General features: G+C 45.5%; 2 protein-coding genes and 1 long non-coding RNA gene across 9 annotated transcripts; 1 reads left to right on the top strand and 2 right to left on the bottom strand.

The window, feature by feature from the left end:
• The first annotated feature begins 759 nt into the window (after positions 1-759).
• Positions 760-16,753, top strand: slc44a1b (solute carrier family 44 member 1b). Of its 6 annotated transcripts, none has more exons than XM_040174134.2 (16): positions 760-988; positions 2,436-2,525; positions 3,736-3,878; positions 5,670-5,806; positions 8,061-8,154; positions 8,426-8,595; positions 8,672-8,761; positions 8,846-8,991; positions 9,182-9,368; positions 9,636-9,804; positions 9,888-10,044; positions 10,175-10,258; positions 10,375-10,512; positions 10,777-11,013; positions 11,779-11,877; positions 14,274-16,753. In XM_040174134.2, the coding sequence occupies exons 1-16, from the start codon at positions 953-955 to the stop codon at positions 14,292-14,294; spliced, it is 1,998 nt and encodes a 665-aa protein (XP_040030068.1). In that variant the 5' UTR covers positions 760-952; the 3' UTR covers positions 14,295-16,753. The 6 variants fall into 6 exon arrangements, with proteins under 6 accessions (XP_040030068.1, XP_077957760.1, XP_040030066.1 ...); XM_040174132.2 differs by having other exon boundaries at positions 787-988; positions 14,538-16,753; XM_078101636.1 differs by lacking the exon at positions 760-988 and adding an exon at positions 1,866-2,235.
• A 760-nt stretch (positions 16,754-17,513) lies between these two features.
• LOC144406127 (uncharacterized) lies at positions 17,514-19,536 on the bottom strand. 2 transcript variants are annotated; one of them, XM_078100725.1, is made up of 3 exons: positions 19,110-19,536; positions 17,884-18,566; positions 17,514-17,666 (listed from the first exon to the last, which is right to left on the bottom strand). In XM_078100725.1, the coding sequence occupies exons 1-3, from the start codon at positions 19,200-19,202 to the stop codon at positions 17,534-17,536; spliced, it is 909 nt and encodes a 302-aa protein (XP_077956851.1). In that variant the 5' UTR covers positions 19,203-19,536; the 3' UTR covers positions 17,514-17,533. The 2 variants fall into 2 exon arrangements, 1 of the variants encoding a protein (XP_077956851.1); XR_013467318.1 differs by having other exon boundaries at positions 17,763-19,536.
• Positions 19,537-22,362: 2,826 nt separating this feature from the next.
• On the bottom strand, positions 22,363-22,795 carry LOC144406128 (uncharacterized). Its single transcript, XR_013467319.1, has 2 exons — positions 22,612-22,795; positions 22,363-22,515 (listed from the first exon to the last, which is right to left on the bottom strand). It is a non-coding gene; the product is annotated as an uncharacterized LOC144406128 (long non-coding RNA).
• Positions 22,796-22,917: the final 122 nt, after the last annotated feature.

Genomic DNA, 22,917 nt, shown 5'->3' with positions numbered 1-22,917 from the left:
TTCCTTTATTTCAAATACAAAGTACATGCATTGTATTTTGTTACATTTTCTGGCCCCAGTATTTTATTTTAATACATGCATTTGAGGAATTATTTGTATTTTGTTTTAAAATAGATTTCAATGTATCTTTGCCCATCTCTGAATGTGTGTGTAGTATTTTGCAAATCACTGTGTGCAGTGCTTGTAAACAGTATGTGCTTATAGTTGTGCAAATCCTCCATGTTGGATAACTGTGTAACACTTTTAGTGTGTATTCACTTTCTCCAGTAACAAACTAAACATGTTATATGTTTATTATATTACATGTCTTCCTGAGAAATCACATATTGTTTTTGAATGGTTTATTATTATCCCGATTCCACACATCTAATAGTAATGAGTTGAGCATGTTTAGTTCATAAGAGAACTTGAACAATATTTAATGTGCTGATTAAAACAAAATAAACAACAATTGTATTAAAAGTAAAGTTGGTAAAATAACTATTCTTTGAGCAAATTAAATAACTCACTCAACAGAGCAGAAGAAGATAGAAAATACATGTGATTATGATTATCTGATGATAGTATTGTCTGCTTTTTAGAAAATCTACACAAATGCACAATGGCAAGTAGAATCATACATCTCATTACACAAGTACGTACACACACACACACACACACACACACACACACTCAGTGCTCAGCCTGGTACAACAGTAAACAATAGAACAAAATGCTCTCTGTCCTCTCTGGAGGAGGTTTAGAACCGCTGCTGTCCTCAGTCTGAAGGGAACATCAGGACTCTACAGGACCCTACTGGATTCTACAGAACTATGAAGAACTCTGCACCAATCTACCGGACTCTACTGGAGCCTACTGAACTTTAAGAAACTCTACTGGACTCTACAGAACACTGTAGAACTATACAGGCCACTTTGGGACTTCCTGGATCTCTCCAGGACTCTCCAGGACCATGGACTCTCGGCAGCAGCTGCATCTCAGAAGAAAGGTAAAGATGATAGAGAAGCAGTTTGACGTTTTTTTCGGGTCGAACAATGAACACCTCTCGTTTATACAACAGAAAGATTACAGTATTATATTAAAGTATTATTGTTTAAAAGTAAATGTATGTTGTACTTTTACTGCAGTCCATATGATTTACAGATTAAACATCCTTCAGAATAAAAATGTAAGTCTCGATAAGCCTTTATTGAGGATAAATTAATTAACTAATGATTAAATCATATCTCAGCCAAGGAGAGGAGACACAGAACCACAAAAGTTCACTTTGCCTACAACTAATATATTATATACAATATTATTTCATCAAACCTGGTAGTAGACCACATTTTAACAGTAACAGTACAAGTAACAAGCACAGAACAATTTAAACTCAAAGTGCAGAAGTATGCTCTGAAACTGATGACTGCGACATCTGTGACTTTGAAGATGCTAAATAAAGATGAAATAAGGCTTTAGAAAACTACAATATTGCATTTTTGGTTTTTACATTTTGCCCAGGGAGCAATTAGGAGTTAGGTTTCTTTCTCAGGGACACTTTTAAGGGACATTTTAACTAGTCATATTGATTGGATTCAGACTTCAAAGTGGTCAATTAAATATTACCAAAATAAAACTAATAAGGCAAATTAATATAATAAGTAAATAAAACAACAAACAAATCCAATAAAACACAAAATAACACAAAACAAAACACACTACAAGCTAAGAAAAGAAAAAATAAATACAACTAAATAAAATGAAAGTAAATAAAACATGACACGAAAGTTAGATAAAATACAAGCTATTAAAATACACTTCATAAATAAGGAACGTTGTCAGTTTTTGTAAAAACAAGTGCTTGTGGGAAACAGCGCCACTCCGCTGCCTCTACTCAGTGGTCACTGCGGGTATTACACCCACAGCTCGGCTGGTAAAACGGTGTGTTGTTCAGTTTCTCGGTTTTGGCACGGGAACGGATTGCGCATGCGCAATGAGATGAATGGCCGCCGCACCTGACTGCCCACCAGGAAGTGAGGTGGAGAAATCCTCGCCCGTTAATCCCCGCTCGGTACGGTAACCGGAGGCGAGTAGCATGCTCAGTGGACCGGACCGCTCAGTCTGACCGTCGGGACCGGAGCTGTCCGCCTCTTCCCCCGCTCGTCGGGCTCCAGACCGCGCTGCGGCTCCGTGAGGCTCCGGGAAGCACCGGGCGCGTCCACCCTGACTGCAATGGGATGCTGCGGGAGCGCGGAGGTAATAGCGGCTCGGCCCGGCTCAGTCCGGCTCAGTCCGGCTCGGTATCGGCCCGCGGCCCTTTAGTGAGCTCCGGTGCGTGTTTATCTGGGAACCGTCAGAGGGGAACGCGTCCCGGGAGCAGGGAGGGCCGAGCTGGGATTACAGGCGCTGTAATCCCATCAGCTGCTCCGGTTACCGGGCCTGTCTGTGTGTTTCAGAGGACTAAGAGAGAATGGAGACCGCTGGAGGACCGGAGCTGCACCGACCTGCCGTGGCTCCTGCTCTTCACCGTCTTCTGCGTTGGCATGGTAACCGCGCCAGCTATATGTACATCTATGCATGTGTATATTGATATATATATATTATATGTAGGTGTATATATCAGGTTACTCTGATGAAATTCTTGTTTTGCTGTGTGTGTGTGTGTGTGTGTGTGTGTATATATTGTACACTATATCTACACATCAATTTATACATATATCTATCTATCTATACATGTACGTCTATGTACCTTTGGCTGCAGGGGTAGAGAGGGTGCGCCAGGAACCGTTCGAGCCCCGGCTGTGTCCCTGTGTCCCTGTGTGCATGTGTCCGTGTGTCCCTGTGTCCATGTGTCCCTGTGTCCATGTGTCCTTGTGTCCCTGTGTCCCTGTGTCCCTGTGTCCATGTGTCCCTGTGTCCCTAAGCCAGACAACTAACCCCTAATTGCTCCCCGGGCAAAATTTAAAAATGCAATATAATTTGCTTTGGATAAAAGCGTCAGCTAAAGGACCTTTAATGTAATGTAATACATATACATAAGATGATCCTTTATTAGTCCTGCAGTGGGGAAATTCTCCGTATTGAAATTATATATATATATATATATATATATATATATATATATATATTGTATATAAACATCTTTATAAAGTCATTTATTTTCATTGTTCATATACTTCCCAAGAACAATTCACACCAATCAAGAGTTGTACTGTAACTGAGTTAGCCAGAGATTTCCATCGGCCGTCCCCGAAGAGTTTGTTTTTAAGGAAATGGAATTAAAATTCATAGACAAACGGACAGCAATCAATAAACAGCAAAAGGAAAAGAAAAGTGTACGACAACAGACTATAGCAGACATGTGTCAGGCAGGACGGACAGAACATCAATCAAGCCAATCATTAAAATGCTTCTTGAAGGTTTTCTACGTGTGGCAGAACATTCCACGAGTGAGCCGCCTTCACATCTACACATATTTACATCTATACGTAAATATAATACATATCCATTCATGTCTTAGAGACGTGAAGGTGATGATAGAGGACACTCATGTTTATGAGATGAAATGATTCATCAATAATAATCAACCGATCAATATAGAGTATCGATCAAAGACTGTTTAACCACTTCCTGTTTTTTCTGAATATTAACAATATGAAACTCGTCTAACAGCGGCCCAGATGTTACAGTCATCCAGGTGGTAGTGTTTCAGCGGTCTTGGACCTGTGTCCCTTCTGATGGTCTCTTGTCCTGCAGGGCAGCATCTGCAGCTTCACCATCGTCACCGGCGGCGCCGCTCGCCTCGTGTTCGGATACGACAGCTACGGCAACACATGTGGGCGCCGCAACGAGGTAATCGAAGGCGTCCGGCTGAGCGGCCTGGACCACACTGACAGAAAGTAGGTGTACATTTGTACTCTGTGTACTACAGCACTCTATGTACTCTGTGTACTAATGACGCACTTTATGCGTACTACTAATAGTAGTACACATTAGCAGTAGTAATATATGTGTTCTGATCTCTCAGCCCTCCTGTCTCTGTATCTCTGTCTGTGTCGGTCTGAGGCCAGAAATCCATATCACGCTATTTACAAAGATGCTTTTTCATGTAAACACATCGATTCATTGACCTGAAGAGGACCGCTGGCCGCTCGCTGAACAACTAGCCGGCGAGTTGGCTTGTTACAGAGGTGTCAAGTATTCACAAGCATTACTCAAGTAGAAGAATACTTCTGTAGAAGTTCAAATATCAACTCAAGCGTTTTACTCAAGTAAAAGAATAGAGGTACTGGTTTCAAAACTACTTCAAGTATACAAGTAAAAGTAATGTAAGGGGAAAAAATCCATAAAGAACAAACTCGCTCACAGAACATGTCGGTCCGTTACAACATGCTGCAGAACTTAAACAGATGAAACCAGAACCCGTTTTCCAGTGACGGCTAATTGACGCGAGTCGGAGGACGGACACACGCGTAGTTCCCATTGATCAGGTCAGAGGTGTCACACTCATTTCAGGTTCGGGCCAGATCCCGCCCACTTCCACTGAACGCGGGCCATTCGAATCATATGAAGGCGCTGGCGATCAGACCGGTGAGCGATAAAGCCGACGGGGCGGGGGGCGGCGGCGCTGGCGATCCGACCGGCACTGCGAGGGGGCGTTTCGCCAAAGTTGTCCACACTCCGGCGCGCCGCTCCGGACGCCCCGGCGGGCCGGATCCGGAGTTTGAGAAGGATGGATTAGGTAGACTGCAGCGTCTCCCCCAGCTCCACTACTTCATGGTTAGAATGATGGGAAACACAGAATCAGAACATCGTTTCAGGCTTCATGAGCAAACACAGAATCCCTTTGTGTTCATTTCTAACGCCGCATTGAGACACACGTCACTTCATTTCAGACGCTGTGTTGTTCCAGATTGTCAATAAAGTTAGAAAAAAACATTTTACGGCAAACCCGTGGTCATGAAGATACTCATCTAACGTTACGTGGACTTTGCATCATCCAACCACAATCAAATTCACTCCGTCCGGATGGATTTATTTAAATAGGTTTTTCTGTGTGTGTGTGTTTGAACGAAGAAACGATGCTGATTTTAAAATGTAAGGAGTAGAAAGTACAGATAATTTTGTCTGAAAAATAAATACTCCAGTAAAGTACATTTCTACTAAAGTCAGGTAACAAAGCATTCTGGCTGGTCAGCTTGTTGTGGCTGCGAGTGTTGCCACCAGCGGCTCGACAGACCGCAATAAATAGTTTTCTGATCGAACTTATTTCAGAAGTTGTGTTGCTGCATCTCTGGTCTCTCCTCGTTCGGCGGGGTCATTTTTATAAATGATTAGTGTCACAAGCTGTTGTGTTGTGGTGTTTTACCCTGTTAATGAGTGTTATTGCTGTTATAAAGTCGTGACTCAATCTCTACACTCAAGTAGCTCCGGCCGTTAGACGCTCCGCCATGACGTGCAGAAATAAATTCTGCCGCCGCCATTTGGACCGGTATACCGCCCAGCCCAGCCTGAGGCTCCTGACCCTGGGGCCCCTAATATCCCGAGGTTCACGACCCTCCGAGGCCACAATGCCCTGTGGCTCCTGACCTTGTGGATTTATAATCGATCTCCTTTGATAAGGCTGACTGCAGGCTCTTAGTTTGAAGGAGTGACCTGCAGTGACTTCCTCTGCCCTCCGACCCCTGCAGGTTCATCTTTTTCTTGGATCCGTGTAACGTGGACATCGTCCAGAGGAAGATCAAGTCCACGGCTCTATGTGTGTCTCTGTGTCCCACCGAGGAACTGAAGACCTACCAGGACCTCAAGAGCTTCGCTATGCTCAACGGTGAGGTCATCTCGCCGGGACCCTGGGCTGATGGGAAATGTAGTCTATGATAAATAAAAGAAGAAATCCTATTTCTCTGATCACTTATTTATTTACATATTAGTTATATTCTGTTAATAAGTGAAGGGATCCATCTGGGTCTCTTGAGGGTCTGGTCCTGTGAGCAGTGACACTGATGATGTCATGGTGATGATTTAATGTGTCACCACGCAAGTACAACACACACACACACACACAGACACACAAAGGCAGCATTAAGACGTTTGTGTCATTGGTGCCACTCGTCACCGTTTGTCCTTTGAACATAATGTAGTTCATGAATAGAATCGTTGTCTCGGAACCAAGTCTTTCTCTATTATTTAGTCTTTGACACTTGGGTCAACGTTTATGTGTCCTCCTTATTTGTATCTCAATTCAATTAATTTAATTTAGTATAGAAGAAGCTGAATTAGTGATGTGAATTTCCTTCCTCTCCTTTCTTTCTTCGCTCTGTGTACCTTTTTGATGCTTTTTGTTTTACTGTTTGAATAATAATGTTTCTAAACCAAAAAAGAGAAAACAGAAATAGGCCTCTTTCGTCAAAAAAACAGGAAATGATGCATCTGGCTCGACCGCTTGAGATCTGTTCGACAGCTTCTTTGGGCATGTTTCTCTGTCCGAGTAACTAGGAATACTCTTCCTTAAAATAAGAGTTTAATGTTTAACAATTGCTTTCTCTTCTCGAAATCTTTGGGTCCTCTGTGCAATCCAGAAGCTGCCCTAAAACCTGGCTTTAAAATGAACGCAGTGATAAAGTAAGGCTTAATATTTTCAAAATAGCAACAAATCGGACAGCAAGAAAACTAACAAAAAGTAATTTTCTTTGGAACACAGCCTTTGAGCAACGTTAGATCTTCTCATCCTTTGACCTCTTCCATTTAATATAACCATTTAGTTCAGGATTGAAGTCTGACAAATAATGATGTAGGTTAATTATTCTTAATGTTAAGAGAAATAAACCAAAAGTCTATTTTTCAATTGTCATTTAAGAAAACCCTTGTTACTCTGATGCAAGCGTTACCATGGTATACTCTTCACAGGCACATTTTTTAGTACACAAACCTTATATTGCGTTAACTGGCTGTCAAGATAAACACGTTAATCTATGCGATTAATGTGGCCGAGATTAATGCTACAAAATATTTTAACGTAGTTAACGTACGTTTGTTTACTTCCGGCTTACTTGTAGCGTTGAAGTAAACCGTGGAACTGAAATGGCTGCTTGCCGTAGTCAGTCACAATGTAGAAAGTAAGTCGGAGACTAAAGATGGAGAGAGCTATTTGCATTGGATGTAAATGAACTGCAGAGGAATTCCTCCATGTGTCAAACACAAAGGGGGTGAAATGAACCACTTAAACCACCGCTATGCTAAGCTAGCTACTCGGCTAAGCTAGCTGCTAGGCTAAGCTAGTTGGAAGAGTTGCTAGTTCAACATGTTCCACCAAGTGGAATTCTGTCTCCAAGATGATCAAATGTGTGTAGTTTTGTGTTCAAAATAACATTGACAATTAAACAACAGTGTCAGTGTCGTGACTGTCGTGAATAAGTGCCATCAACCATAGCGATACAAACTAAAGTCGTTTTAAAGAGCAAGGACCTCAAGTGGGAGCAGAACATCAGCTACGGCCATCATGGAGTCCATCCTCTGCTCCTCCATCAGCGTCTGGTACGCTGCAGCCACAGCCAAGGACAAGGGCAGGCTGCAGCGTGTCCTCCGCTCTGCAGAGAGGCTGATCGGCTGCAATCTGCCGTCCCTGCAGGACGTGTTTACCTCCAGGACCCTGAAGCAGCTAAAAAGATCGAAGGGTAGATTAATAGATTAACGAGTTAATCTATTGACACCCCAAATTAGCATACGTACATCCGGTTTAGTTGCTATGCTTTGTAATTTTGTTTTATAGACAAAAAAGGAAAACACAAAAGTATTGGTCGTTTTCTCGTTTTCTGGATTTGTCAGTGATGAAGGGACAGCGGCCGCCATTTCCTAGTTTCTCGTTTTGAGAAAACAATTTCTGTAATTTTGTTTTATCGTTTAAACGGTAAACGGAACTATCAAAGGGTACACAGACCTCCTTCCTATCTCCTCTCAATGTTCTTTGTGCTATTTTCATATAAATGTTACTTTAAGAAATCCGTAACTCTGCGGTCACAGTGGTTATTGATGAGCTGATGGTGAAGAGGAGGATGAAGATTACCTCTGTTTCTCTATTCCAGGTTCGGAGTTGTGTTCCTACGAGCTAGCAGGTCATAAATATCCGGCTCTACCCGAGAGGTTCTCTAAATGTCCCAAGCTTCCTGTTCCCCCCAGGTGAGTGAAGCCTTATTGGTCCTCAGTTCTACATGACTCTCTGGTCTCTAAGCTCTCTGACCTTTAACCACTCTCACCTCTATAAGCTTGCTGACCTCTCTGACCTTGCTGACCTTTTTTTTTTTACAACCCTAACCTCTCTAAGCTATCTTACTTCTAAACTGTACCATCTGAACAACGTCTTTATGGTCTCTGACCTCTATAACCTCTGTGAGCATCTAACTTCTGACCTCTAACCTTTCTGACCTCTCTGACCCGTGTGCCTCCCCAGCAAGCCGTTGCCGGTGTTTAATCGCTGTACTCCGGTGGATATTTCCTGCTATGCTAAGTTTGCTGAGGCCGTAGTGACCTTTGTGAGTGATAACAGCGTTCTCCACCGTCTAATCGCCGGTGTTGCTGCCAGTAAAGAGATCATCATCGGCCTGTGTGTTCTGGCTCTGGGTGAGAACCTCTCTTATGTTCTCTGGTATGGTACCTCACTATGTGGTCTGAACTCTGACCTCTGTCTCACTGTCAGTCCTCTCCATGATCCTCATGGTGATAATTCGTTACATCTCAGCCGTCCTTGTGTGGATCCTCACCGCGATGGTCGTCCTGGGATCCCTCGGTGAGGTTACTTCCTGTTGACACTGATAAGATTTGGTGAAAGTCCCGTCTCCTCCTGACCAAACGTCTTTTCTTCTCGTCTTAGCGGGGACCAGCGTCCTCTGGTGGCTTTACATCGACCACCGGCTTTACGGGAATTACACCACCAATCAGGTGACGGAGGAGGCGGAGCTTAACAGGGAAAACGGCCAGGCACTGCTCGTTTACGCCGGCGCCGCCACCGCCTTCACTGTACGGGTTTATTCCTTATTCCCCCACACAGAGAGGTCATCTGTTCATATTAGAGAGGAACCTGAGGATAAAGTGATTGATGCTAGGTGTAGTACATTTTAGTCCAGCAGAGGGGGCTGAACCTTCCCTCTGTCTGACCCATTGATCGATCATTGACCTGATGGAACTATTGATTGGGTTCTGTTGACAGATCATCTTGCTGCTGTTGATGCTGTTCATGAGGAAACGAGTGGCTCTGACCATCGCTCTGTTCCACGTGGCGGGAAAAGTCTTCATCCACCTGCCCCTCCTCACCCTGCAGCCCTTCGTTACTTTCTTTGCCCTCCTGCTTTTCTGGATTTACTGGATCCTGGTCTTGCTCTTCCTGGGTACCAGCGGTCAGTTTAAACCTTTTTCATCCTGAGTAAGCCCCAACTATGCAACTAAAACTTCCCTGGATTCAACACTGGATTCATTTGCAGATCATTCTGTCAAACAATACTTTGCTCTTTAGAACTTGAAATGATACTCAAGGAATTTCTGATTCATTTAGCTTCACTGCTCACGTTGTTGTGTAAGGCTAATTTCCTCACCACCTAAAGCATCATGGGAACTGTAGGCATGTATGACATGTGACTTCGGGGTAAGCCTGTGTTGTTCTGCAGGGAACTCCGTCCAGAACGAAGAGACGGGTCTAACAGAGTTCAGACTGACGGGTCCTCTGCAGTACCTGACCTGGTACCATGCGGTGGGTCTGGTCTGGATCACTGAGTTCATCCTGGCCTGCCAGCAGATGACTGTGGCCGGAGCTGTGGTCACCTACTACTTCACCAGGTGAGTCCACACCTGCTGAGTATGGTTGAGTTTTTCAGGATCTCTGAGCCAGGAACCAGATTAATGTGGACTTAATGATTCAGGGACAAGAACCGGCTCCCGGTGACCCCGATCCTGTCGTCTGTCCTGAGGCTGGTAAGGTATCACCTGGGAACGGTTGCTAAGGGAGCCTTCATCATCACGCTGGTCAAGATCCCCCGACTTTTCCTCATGTACATCCACAACCAGCTTAAAGGAAAGGTACAATACTTTATTAACAAGCAGCTCAAATGACAGGTACAAAGCTCTATATAGCTGTGTGTGTGTGTGTATATATGTATATATGTGTGTATACAAAGATGATCGTGCAATGATGTCATCGGTCTCTCAGGAGAACGCGTGTGCTCGCTGTCTGCTGAAGACTTGCATCTGCTGTCTGTGGTGTTTGGAGAAGTGCCTCAACTATCTCAATCAGGTAACTGACCGCTCATCTTCTTCTCGTTTTTAATCACAACTCTCTCACCTGCACTTTGTTTTTTCATACAATGCACAACCTGTCATGACTCTCTCATCCGGTCTTTCATTTCCCAGAATGCTTATGCAGCCACGGCGATCAACAGCACCGGCTTCTGCACGTCTGCTCGCGACGCCTTTGTGATCCTGGTGGAGAATGCTCTGCGTGTCGCCACCATCAACGCTGTGGGAGACTTTGTGCTTTTCCTGGGGAAGGTGAGCTTAGACCGACGGCTGCTCTTGTTTTACAATAAAAGCTTTCCAAAGTCTTTTATTTTAAGGCTTTTTGTGCCGGTTGCTGATACATCTTGATTTCAAAACTGAAGATACAAGTAGATATATTTGATGTATTCATCTTTAGCTTTGAGGTGTCCCATGATGTGTAGTCTGAACTGCCTTTGTTGTTTCTCCTGTGTCTTTGACGTATTTAGTTGTAAATGTATGATAAGTACTTTACGTTGTGTGTGAATGTTTCCTCAGGTCCTGATCGTGACGTCAACGGCCTTTGCTGGTGTCCTTCTGCTGAACTACCAGCGAGATTACGCCGAGTGGTTGCTGCCTCTGATCATCGTGTGTCTCTTCTCCTTCCTGGTGGCTCACTGCTTTCTCTCCATCTTTGAAATTGTGGTGGACGTCCTCTTCCTCTGCTTCGCTATCGACACCAAGTACAACGACGGCACTCCGGGGAAGGAGTTCTTCATGGACAAAGCTCTGATGGTAGGAACGTGTGTTTGGTGGGAACCAGCTGACACATCATATTTCGACATCAACACCAAAACAATAACAGAGACACACAAGACAGCGACTTCCTGTGGACAGGGAATAGGACACCATTACTGGACCTAGGAGACGATGGCGGAAAGTAGAAGACAATGACGTGGGAGACCAAGACGGGACGTAAGTGACGGTTGAACAGACGATGAAATGACGTGGGGGACGATAACGGGACGTAGGAGACCAAACTGGGAGGTAGATGACAGTGACAGCAGTAGGCAACGATGACATGACGTGGGAGACGATTATGACTTACAAATGCAAACCGGGTTCACGGCACAATTCACAATGTATTTGTTTTACGAATGCACACAGAAGGATTTACAAATACATTTCAATTCACACATCAATAAATTACAATTTATATTTGCGGATCGCACTGCATTGCTGTGTGTGGGTTTTTTGAGACTCGCAGATCCACAAATGCGTTTTTTCAACATGGACCAACAATCAACCATCACAATTCAACAAACACAGCTCCCCCCTCCCCTCCCCACGAGCCTTCCAGAGTTAAAGCAACGCTACTTGCAGAGGCGATGCAAGAAATGTTCTGACCTTAATGAGTAAAAACGTCCTGAATCCAAAAACACAAAACAACTTCAACGTCAGATTCTTGTTGCAATGAATTATGGGAGTAGGTTTGTCATTCAGATTCTTTCAATTGGACCCCTCGCCTGTTTATCCCCCCCTTTGGCCCCCCCTCTGCAGGAGTTCGTGGAGAGCAGCCGGCGGCTAGGGCGAGCCGTGGAGCGTGGGCGGAGCCGGGTGAAAGCAGCGGTGTCAGAGGGGGCGGGGATAAAGCCCATGGTGAGTGACAGCAGAGGGGGCTTGTTGTCAGAGGAAGTGGAGCTGAAGGAGGACGGGGGGGAGTGGGAGGAGCTCCAGGAGTTTCAGGTGTACTACCTGCTGGTGGGGGTGCTGGTGGACTGGGTGCTAACGGAGCAGAATGGCTTCGTCCTCTGTCTCAGCGAAGACGTCGTCCTCTTCCTCTGCGTCTGCCTGCCCACCTCCACCCTCTTCCTGTTTGTCAGCCTGCTGCAAGCGCCAAGTCCCGCCCCCTTCACTCCCAGCAGCAAGTTGGCCTCAAGCTAACGCACATGCTAACACACGTGTGCTAGCTGACACGGGCTTGTTGATGCATTTTAAGCATGCTAACAGATATGTGCTAACTGATGCATGTTAACAAATACGTGACAACAGATGCATGCTAACGGATGGATTCTAACCTACTCGTGCTAACGGACACATGCTAACGGACGCATGCTGAAGGATACACATTCCTGAGCATGCTGATTGGATGAGAACTGACGCACGCACATCCTCCTCATCATAATCACCATCTTCATTCCCATCGTCATCATCACAGCAACATCTTCAACATCTGGAGCAAACTCTTTCGTGCTTAGATGTTCATTTGTAATTTATTTTTTATACTTTTGTATGTTTATATTTATCTATAGAAGGTTTTTGATGTTTTGTCCCTTCCGCCTTCGTTACTCTCCGCGGTGCCTTTAAGGACTCAGCAGAGAAATCAGACTGTTCAGGTTTATGTTTACATGAACACTATATTTCTGAATGTGGTTCATTAGGATTCATTCAATGAAATATGACATCAACAACAGAAAGCCATATATATCAGAATATAATCTTTACACTCGTTAAGTTTTGATTTAGTTATTTATTAGAAAGAAGTCATTTACAGATGTTCATATTGGATGTATGGATTTATTTCTCCACCAGACTTGATTTCCTGGTTGAGTTATGAAGGTGTAGAAACCAGTAAAAACCTTTAGAAACCACTAAGACCAGTAGAGACCAGAAAAACTTCATGTCTGTTGGTTTGTTCCAGATCTTTTTAGCTTTAAAGTTTCCCCGAGAGGCTTGATTGGCTTTCAAAATATTTATTTGAATAAAATCCAACATTCATACATATGAATGTAAAGTTTTTATCTGCTTGTCTTTTAATTATCCACATTAACCATGTGACCCACAATATTACCAAATGCATAACAATAACAATAATGTACAAAAAATGTATAAATATTCGAATTGGAGCACATTTATTTGTTTATTAACCAAATACTAGTCATCTGAGCGTTATTATATTTATGATTCAATCTAAAAACCTTTTAAATCCTACATAGATATATGCACTAAATACATTTGAAAGAAAACTGAATTATTAAGTTAAGCCCAGACAGCTGATCTGAGATCTGTTTGAATAATAAACTAAAAAAAAAATTACACTGAAGAAATAATGATTGAAAATATGAAATTGACAAGTAATCCGTTTTTCTGTTATTCTGATGAAACTTTGGTCAGAATATTGAGATAAGATTTTGTCTCTTTGAATCTGAGGCTTTGTTTCTTTGGGTATTGTTGTCCGGTAGTCATTGGGAAATAACAAAAATACATAAATGATATATGATATGAGAAGAAGTAGAAAGTATCCTTCATTGATCCGCATGGGGAAATTATTCTCTGCATTTAAACCATCACACACAGTGGGAGCCGTGTGCTGCCTCGAGGGCATATATATATATTAGTATATTTAGGCTCTGGTCTGTCTGATGCTCTCTGGTTCTATATAGATATATATAAAGGCTAGATGTCTCATCCGCATTGCTGGCCAACAGAGTCAAACGTGGCGGCCATCTTGGTACGGTCAGCTCGCTCACATAACATTGTGTTATAACCATAACTTGCTCAATTTTCAACCGATTTTTAACGGTTTGGTTTGTTATAAACGCCAGAGATGTAGTTATGACACTGCTACATAATATGAATAATTATGTTATGTTCTAAAAATAGAATAATGTTCTAAAATAGGTACAAGATTTGTTGAAATCCCAACCCTGTACAGGGATTTATTTATGACAGTGCATATTTATGAATATTTATAATTATAACCATGGATTTTCAAACAGAACATTATCACTGACATTTATAACAAACCAACCGTTTAAAAAAGTTATGGTTATTTAAAAAGTACATGTTTCACTACCAACACAATGTTCAATGAGCGAGCTGATCGTACCAAGATGGCCGCCATGTGCGGACGATCTATACTCCCCGTAAGACATCTAGCCTTTATATATATATATATCTATGGTTCCCCCCCTAACCACCCATAATGCTTCACACTCACACTTCCATTTTGTCTGTGGGCCCTTTTAACCATGTGACCTGGTTTCCTGTTTCAGGCTCCGGGGATTTCAGCTTGACCAAAATCAGCCAATGGGACTTCTTAAAAAGAACAGAGACATTCCAAATGTTTATTTTTATCAACGTGTAACATGTTTACTATGGTTTCACTCCAGGGAAAAGATATTTTAATACAAACTGTAAAAACGTAACAATGTAATGAAGCACTTTATATCGAAGCGCTGCGGATTTGAAACCGACTGATTTACTTTTTTTTAAATGTCTCATTGATCAAACTGCACCTGGACGGCATGTTGGATCAGGAGCGCTGTCATCCGAGAAGCGGAGTTTGTGAACGGGCCGCTCCCGGTGTGAAACGTTGATGGCCGTCGTCATGGAAACGCACTCTGATAATGACCTGAGGAGAAATCTGATTGGCTGATGATAGTTCAGTGGCTACACTTTCAGAATACATGTCACAACAAACTGGCAACAACTTGCAGGTGAAGGTCATGTGACCAGGGACGTAATTTGTGGGGGGAAACACAAATGCACTTTTTCAAAAGCCCGTTTTGCTCCCCTGCTGTTTTTACCGTCCAATAACAATGTTATGCTGTGACTCGTCCAGCACTAGGACCAAGCGGAAAAATGGCCGCTCGAGCTGAAGCCTGTTTCCCTTAGTTTAGACCCGCCCACAAGCTCCCCGATTGGCTCTGCTGTTGCTTGTGTCAAGCGGCTGTTGCCGCTGTCACTTCATCAGGTGGTAAAGCGGTGCGCTAGTTGCCGAGGACTCGAGTCCCTGTTACTCTGAACAACGTTTGTTTTGCCTGGGTCACGTCAGCTAGAAGGATTGTGTGACCCCTGGACACAATTGGGTGATAATGTTTTGCTACGTGCTTTACAACCAGTCAAACCAAAACGGGAACAGTAAACTTAAAAGTAGCAATAGAAAACTAGAAGAACTACTAGAAAACACAGTGAACTGAAAAAGTTAGAGTTTTATTAAAAATACTTGTGTCCCCCCCACTTCTGAAATCAAAATCTCGTCCCTGCATGTGACCAACTAGCCCAGATAGCACCATTTAACAGGCTAATGAACCCAATACAGCCTGTTTAATACATGTGATCATGGTTTAGTTTCCAATAATCATGGTGACATCAATGCGGCGTCTTCTTCTTTATCTCGTATTCCTGCATACGTGAACTCAATATGAATTCAGACATTTGCTCCTTTTCAAATGTTACCTACGTTCCCCAAATCACCGGTGTGTCAACGTGAGATCACTTCCACCTGAGAGAAAACATTCTGTTATAAATATGAATGATAAGTTGTAAAGTTGATTGAATGGTGTAAAACTAAAGTGGAACTTCTTACCTTTCTAAACAAACATGGTTTGAATCATTTCCTGAAGCTTTGACTTTACAATGGGATGCTAACGGCAATCAATTAGCCCTTTTCTCCTGTAAACATGGCCGCTGCTGCTTTTGCTTAAACAAGCAGTTTTCTCTGTGATGCCCGTGGATGAAAGTAAGAAGCCTCTCGAGGGTCGGTTTAGCTGATCTGCCGCCATGATGAACACATTGTTGTGGTCATCCTTCTCCTTGGTCCGAATTCCTATCACCATGAAGGTCGCCCCCATCAACTTCAGAGAGGAAGAAGCGTGTGGGTGGAGCTTCCTGAGAAGTTTGGACAGTCAGCAATAAAACAAACTGCATCATGTGACCAACAACAACATCAACAAGTCTTCCTGCTTCAGTTTGCTCATCATTTCCACATGTCGTCTCAGATAGGAAGTGTAGAACACCACTTAGTGTCCAACACGTCACACAAAAAGTGCATGACATCATTTATTGTTCACAACATGTCAGACAGGAAGTGTATGACATTACCTATTGTTGGACATGTCTGACAGAACGGGTTTCTCATAGTTTCCATTGGCTTATAATTAAATAAAGTCAACTACAAAGTAATATACAGGACTTTACTAAATATTACAATGGAATCTTAAAAGCTTCAGTAGATTGTCTGTCAGATGAAATATTACTATTGATCCTTCTAAAAACATTAATGCAGGCTTTAGTTTAGCAACAATGAGAATACTGATTGGCAGAGGTTTGCTGTCATTGTGTCTTTATGTCTGTTTTAAAAGATAAGGGAGTTAAACTGAAAATACTGCTTACCAGACTCCATTAACATTTTCCTCAAGACTAACTTTTTGTTATCTGATCCTTTGGGGTTTTGGTGTAATCTCAACGTGCACTTATCGACCAACACAGACGAGAGCTGTTCTGGCTCCAGTTTGTGGTTGTCATGGTAACTGTGTTTGAACTTGTACAGGACCAGTTGCATGTCCATGTTTTTCTCATTGTCACAAAGCGTCGGTGAATAATCTGCTGTTAGATAGAATTCTGTCTTCACATTTGCGTTTCCTCTCCTTTGTAACATTGAAAAAACAATTATTTTTTTTCTGGGTGGACTTTTTATATTCATCATTTGTTTTGTAAGAAGAAATAATAAAATAGAAAACTGAATCTGTAATTCATGTCTTCTGATTTCAGATTATTATTATTTCTCAGACCTATATAATCATCATGTATTATCAATAATATATGTTATTAAGATAATTGCTTCTTGTGATATTTATCTACCATTGTTTTGTAGACGAATTATTATTATATGTATATGATATATGGAGATTATTTTTCTTTTCAGTGAATCTTTCAATTACCTGGAGGATTCCCCCACCCTAGGCTTCGCCCCCCGACCAATCAGAGCTCAGCTCATGATCATTGGACTATATTACAGTAACATGAGGAAGTTAGGATGACCCAAAATGAAATAAAATAACCAAACCGTTTTTAGGAATTAGTTCAACAGATAAACTATTCAGTTCAGCTAAAAGAATCAGAAACGTTCCAAAAAAATGTATTATAATAAACAAGCAGTGATTTTATAAATATATTTATTTAATATCACTCACACAATTATTTTCATTTTTCAGTTTAAACTGTTGTTTCCAGTTAAAATGATGTGTTGGCGGCTGGTGGATTTTTTTTCAGTATACATCACAGTATGATTTAATGCAAAAAAATGTATCAAACACACATTATTGCTTTGCAGTTAAATATTTAACATTTATTATGGGGGCGACTGTGGGTGAGTGGGGAGCACGGTCGTCCTCCAATCAGAGGGTTGTGGGTTCGATCCCAGGCCCGGCTAACTGCATGTCGTTGTGTCCTTGGGCAAGACACTTAACCCTGTCACGTATTGCCTCCACTGGAAAAGACCCAAACGCAGATTTGTTAGTCACCATGTATTTTATTCGTGAAAAGGAGGCACCGGACTAGGAGGTGACGGGGTGGTGACGGCGGTCCCGGATTCCAGAGGTGGGGGAAAAACAGTGAGCGGGATTCCCGGGGAGGTGCGTGGGCCATGCGGCCCGTTCAGGTGCCTGGGTGAAAAGAGGAAGACAGGACACTGGTTAGTTTTAGAACAGCGGCCTCTGACTTCTTGCTGTTCTTCGACCTGAGTTGTCGGTCTGACTCACAAACAAGACTAACAATCCGGCGGGGAAGAGGCTTCGGGGCCGCTCCTAAATACCTCCCCTGATTGGAAGGCAGCAACAGGTGGGTGATTGTGGATGAGACGCAGCTGGGCCCTGCTCTCACCTCCGTGCTGACGTCCGGCCCCCTCGAGTGCTGGTTGGTGCCAACACACCGACGCCTCCTGAGGGTGGCGACCTGACAGTACCCCCTCTCCGACGGGTGTCTCCAGACACCCCACCAGGCCTGTCTGGCCGACGGCGATGGTAGTCCCTCACCATGACGGCGTCCAGGATCTGGCGGCGGGGAATCCAGCACCGCTCCTCTGGACCAAAACCCTCCCAATCCACTAGGTATTGGGTTCCCCGGCCCCGGCGTCTGGAGTCCAGAATCCTACGCACTGTGTAAGCCGGAGCACCGTCAATGATCCGTGGTGGGGGGGGTCGCGGGGGAGGGGGCAGGAGGGGGCTGAGGAGGACCGGTTTAAGACGGGACACGTGGAAAGTGGGGTGAACACGAAGGGACCTAGGTAACTTCAATCGGACCGCAACCGGGTTGATGACCCCTTCAATTACGAACGGGCCAATGAATCTCTGAGACAGTTTTCTAGACTCCGTCCTCAGTGGAAGGTCTTTAGTGGACAGCCAGACCTTGTCACCTACTTTGTAGGTCGGGGCGGCCGTCCGGTGGCGGTTGGCATGCCGTTGGTAATGTTCAGAGGAGCGGAGCAAGGCCGCGCGGACTCGATGCCAGGTTCGGTGACAGCGACGGATGTGACTGTGTACGGAGGGCACGGCGATGTCTCTCTCCTGGGATGGGAAAAGGGGAGGTTGGTAGCCGTACAAACATTGAAAAGGGGACATACCTGTTGCGGAAGAGGGCAAGGTGTTGTGCGCATATTCTGCCCAGTAGATTTGGGAGGCCCAGGACCCGGGATTAGCAGACACTAGACATCGAAGAGATATCTCCAGTTTCTGGTTAGCTCTCTCTGCCTGACCATTGGTCTGTGGATGGTATCCCGAGCACAGACTGACTGTGGCCCCAATGGCCCTACAGAAGGCTCTCCAGACAGCCGAGGAAAATTGGGGCCCCCGGTCCGAGACCAGGTCACAAGGCAACCCATGTATGCGAAACACCTCCTTGACAAGGATAGAGGCCGTCTCCTTTGCTGACGGGAGCTTGGGGAGTGGAACGAAATGGGCATACTTGCTGAAACGATCAACCACGGTGAGTACAACTGTGTTACCTTCTGACGGGGGTAGTCCGGTCACGAAGTCCAGTGCCAAATGAGACCATGGGCGTCGTGGTATGGGCAGGGGGCGTAAAAATCCGACGCTAGGTCTATTAGATACCTTATTTTGTGCGCACACTTGGCAAGCTGCGACGTATCCCTTTGTGTCGTCAGCCATGGTTGGCCACCAGAACCGTCTCCTTAGAAATGCCATGGTCCGAGCCACTCCGGGATGGCACGTCAGCCTTGAGCCATGAGCCCACTGCAGGACATTAGTTCTCACATTATCTGGCACAAATAGCCGGCCCGGAGGCCCATTACCTGGCCCCGGGTTGACTCTGAGGGCAGAGGTTACCTCGTCTTCTATTCTCCACAGGGCTGCCCCGACCAAGCAGTGTTTGGGGACGATGGTGTCCGGCTCTCGCCCCTCCTCCTCTCTGGAAAACACTCTAGATAGGGCGTCTGGTTTGGTGTTACGTGATCCAGGTCTGTAAGTCAGGGAGAAGGAAAAACGTCCAAAAAACAGGGCCCACCTGGCTTGACGTGAGTTGAGGCGTTTCGCTGACCGGATGTACTCGAGGTTCTTGTGGTCTGTCCAAACCACAAACGGTAGTTCCGCACCCTCCAACCAATGACGCCATTCCTCTAGGGCGACCTTGACGGCCAGTAGCTCACGGTTGCCCACATCGTAATTGCGCTCGGCCGGGGACAACCGACGCGACAAGTAAGCACAGGGGTGGAGCTTACCGTCCGTCGCGGTGCGTTGGGATAACACCGCTCCCAGCCCCACGTCAGAGGCATCCACCTCGACAACAAACTGCCGGCACGGATCAGGTTGGGCAAGGATGGGAGCAGACGTGAACCGCCTCTTGAGTTCCCCAAACGCCCCCTCTGCTTCTGGGGTCCACACGTAGGGTTTGCTACAGGAGGTAAGTGCAGTAAGGGGAGCGGCGACACTACTGTAATCCCGAATAAACCGTCGGTAAAAGTTAGCAAACCCTAAGAACCTCTGAAGTTGCTTTCTCGTGTCGGGCCTAGGCCATCCAAGTACTGCCTCCACCTTAGCTGGATCCATCCTCACCTGTCCCTCAGAAATGACGTAGCCCAGGAATGAAACAGTGTCGGCATGAAATTCACATTTCTCCGCTTTGGCATATAACTTGTTCTCCAGGAGACGTTGTAGCACCAGGCGGACATGTTGAATGTGTTCGGTGGGGTCTCTAGAAAATATGAGGATGTCATCAAGATACACAAATACGAAACGTCCCAACATGTCTCTGAGCACGTCGTTAACCAGCCCCTGAAATACCGCTGGGGCATTAGTCAATCCAAACGGCATGACTTGATATTCAAAATGCCCCAACGGTGTGTTAAATCCTGTCAACCACTCGTCTCCCTTACGAATTCTCACCAAGTGGTATGCATTACGCAAGTCTAACTTAGTGAAGATTGTGGACCCTTGAAGTGCATCAAAGGCCTCGTTCATGAGTGGTAACGGATACTTATTCTTGATGGTTATCTCGTTTAAACCGCGATAGTCAATACATGGCCGGAGGGAACCGTCCTTCTTGGTGACAAAAAAAAAACCTGCTCCCAATGGAGACGAAGAGGGACGGATGAGCTCGGCGGCGAGCGACTCCTTAATGTATTTCTCCATGGCTACCCGTTCCGGTTTAGAGATGCTGTACAGACGACTACTGGGGAACGTGGAACCAGACTTTAATTCAATCGCGCAGTCGTACGGGCGGTGAGGTGGAAGTGATGAGGCCCGATTCTTACTGAAAACCTCCCCCAGGTCATGGTAGTCAGTGGGGACGAGGGATAGGTCAGCCGCGCATTGGGTGGATCCCTGGCTGTTCTCTAGTCTCGGACTTGCAGACCGCAGGCAATGAGCATGACAAAACTTACTCCAGTTGGTTATCCTAGCCTCTGGCCAGTCGATTACCGGATTGTGTTTAACCAACCACGTAAGTCCTAGAACGATCGGAATCTTAGGGGAGGAAATAATTAACAGGCTGATCTCTTCCTGGTGGTTACCTGAAATAAATAGCTTAACGGGCTCGGTTCGGCTGGTGATCCTGGCCAGCAGCCTGCCGTCAAGAGTAGCAGCCTCAACAGCCCCCTCCAGAGGAGTGGTGTTGAGGCCCAGTTGTCTCACCACATCAGCATCAATAAAACTGTCGTCTGCCCCAGAATCGATTAAAACTTGAAATCGAAAAGACTGACCTCTTGTTGAGAGCGTGGCGTGCAGTGGTGCTCGGGGCCGGGGGTTGGGAGATATGGGTACTTGGCTCGCTAGTATTCTCTCCACATCTAGCGAGCCCTCCTGTTTGATGAGCGCCGAGGACAGGAGGAACGGTAGTGTCCTTGTAGCCCGCAGAAAAGACAGCTGTTGTTGTCAAACCGGCGCCGCCGCTCCTCTTCGTCAAGGTGATATCGGCCTAGTTGCATGGGCTCATGCTCGGGCCTCTCTTCATTGTTGGTCCCCGCTGGTGATCTGGCGTTGTACCTGGGAGGTCCCCCTCCAACAGAATATGAGGTTGCTACCCTTCGGGGGAGGGGTGACTCGCTGCGCCTCCTTTCTCTCTGTCGCTCCCGGCATCGGTTATCTACCCGAATCGCCAATTGAACCAGATCCTCTAAAGTCTCTGGTTCAGGGTATGAAACCAATTCGTCCTTGATCTGGCTACTTAATCCGTTATAAAAAACAGATTCTAAGGCCTCATCGTTCCATCCGCTTTCAACGGCTAGCGTCCGGAACTCAATGGCGTAGTCTGCGACGCCTCGGGTACCTTGCCGCAGCGCGTGTAGTCTCTTGGATGCGTCTCTACCACGCACTGGGTGGTCAAATAATTTACGCATCTCTGAGGTGAACATTGGGTAGGTACTTGCCACATTACTCTGTGTCTCCCATACCGCTGAGGCCCACTCTAAGGCTTTTCCACGTAGCAGTCCAATCACAAAAGCAATCTTTGACCCGTCCGTGGCGAATGAAGTTGGTTGTTGGTCGAAGACCAACCCACATTGTAGTAGGAAGGCTCGACAGCTGCCGAGGTCGCCATCGTACCTCTCCGGGGTAGGAACCTGTGGCTCCCGATGGTAGGGAGGGACTGGCACTGGCGGTGTTTGAGCAGGATCTGGAGCCGGAGCCGGAGGACCAACCGGGGCGCTGAGTCGGTGTTGTATCCCGGCGACACTGGTTGAGAGCTCCTGTAGTCCCTTCATGATCTCCTGAAGTGCTAGGCTGTGTTGATCTAGCAGGGCTCCTTGATTGGTGACGGCCCCGCGGACAGATTGTAGATCTGCTGGGTCCATGTCTTTGGCCGGATTGTTCTGTCACGTATTGCCTCCACTGGAAAAGACCCAAACGCAGATTTGTTAGTCACCATGTATTTTATTCGTGAAAAGGAGGCACCGGACTAGGAGGTGACGGGGTGGTGACGGCGGTCCCGGATTCCAGAGGTGGGGGAAAAACAGTGAGCGGGATTCCCGGGGAGGTGCGTGGGCCATGCGGCCCGTTCAGGTGCCTGGGTGAAAAGAGGAAGACAGGACACTGGTTAGTTTTAGAACAGCGGCCTCTGACTTCTTGCTGTTCTTCGACCTGAGTTGTCGGTCTGACTCACAAACAAGACTAACAATCCGGCGGGGAAGAGGCTTCGGGGCCGCTCCTAAATACCTCCCCTGATTGGAAGGCAGCAACAGGTGGGTGATTGTGGATGAGACGCAGCTGGGCCCTGCTCTCACCTCCGTGCTGACGTCCGGCCCCCTCGAGTGCTGGTTGGTGCCAACACACCGACGCCTCCTGAGGGTGGCGACCTGACAAACCCAACATTGCTCCTGTAGCTGCGACTACAGTGTGTGAATGTTAGTTACTGATGGCAGGTGTCACTGTGTATGGTTCTCCTGTCATCAGTGTATGAATGATGTCG

Source organism: Gasterosteus aculeatus, chromosome 4, assembly GCF_964276395.1.
Source record: "Gasterosteus aculeatus chromosome 4, fGasAcu3.hap1.1, whole genome shotgun sequence".
Lineage (NCBI taxonomy): Eukaryota > Metazoa > Chordata > Actinopteri > Perciformes > Gasterosteidae > Gasterosteus > Gasterosteus aculeatus.
This window is presented reverse-complemented; position numbering and strand designations above follow the sequence as displayed.

Coding starts and splice junctions, on each gene's coding strand:
- slc44a1b (XM_078101634.1), top strand. CDS start 953: ATGGACTCTCGGCAGCAGCTGCATCTCAGAAGAAAG. Junction 989..2,435: donor AGCTGCATCTCAGAAGAAAG/GTAAAGATGATA, acceptor TGTGTGTTTCAG/AGGACTAAGAGAGAATGGAG. Junction 10,259..10,374: donor GCCTCAACTATCTCAATCAG/GTAACTGACCGC, acceptor TTCATTTCCCAG/AATGCTTATGCAGCCACGGC.
- LOC144406127 (XM_078100725.1), bottom strand. CDS start 19,202: ATGGCATTTCTAAGGAGACGGTTCTGGTGGCCAACCATGGCTGACGAC. Junction 18,567..19,109: donor AAGTGTGCGCACAAAATAAG/GTATCTAATAGA, acceptor TTCCCATCCCAG/GAGAGAGACATCGCCGTGCC. Junction 17,667..17,883: donor GGCCGGACGTCAGCACGGAG/GTGAGAGCAGGG, acceptor CTTTTCACCCAG/GCACCTGAACGGGCCGCATG.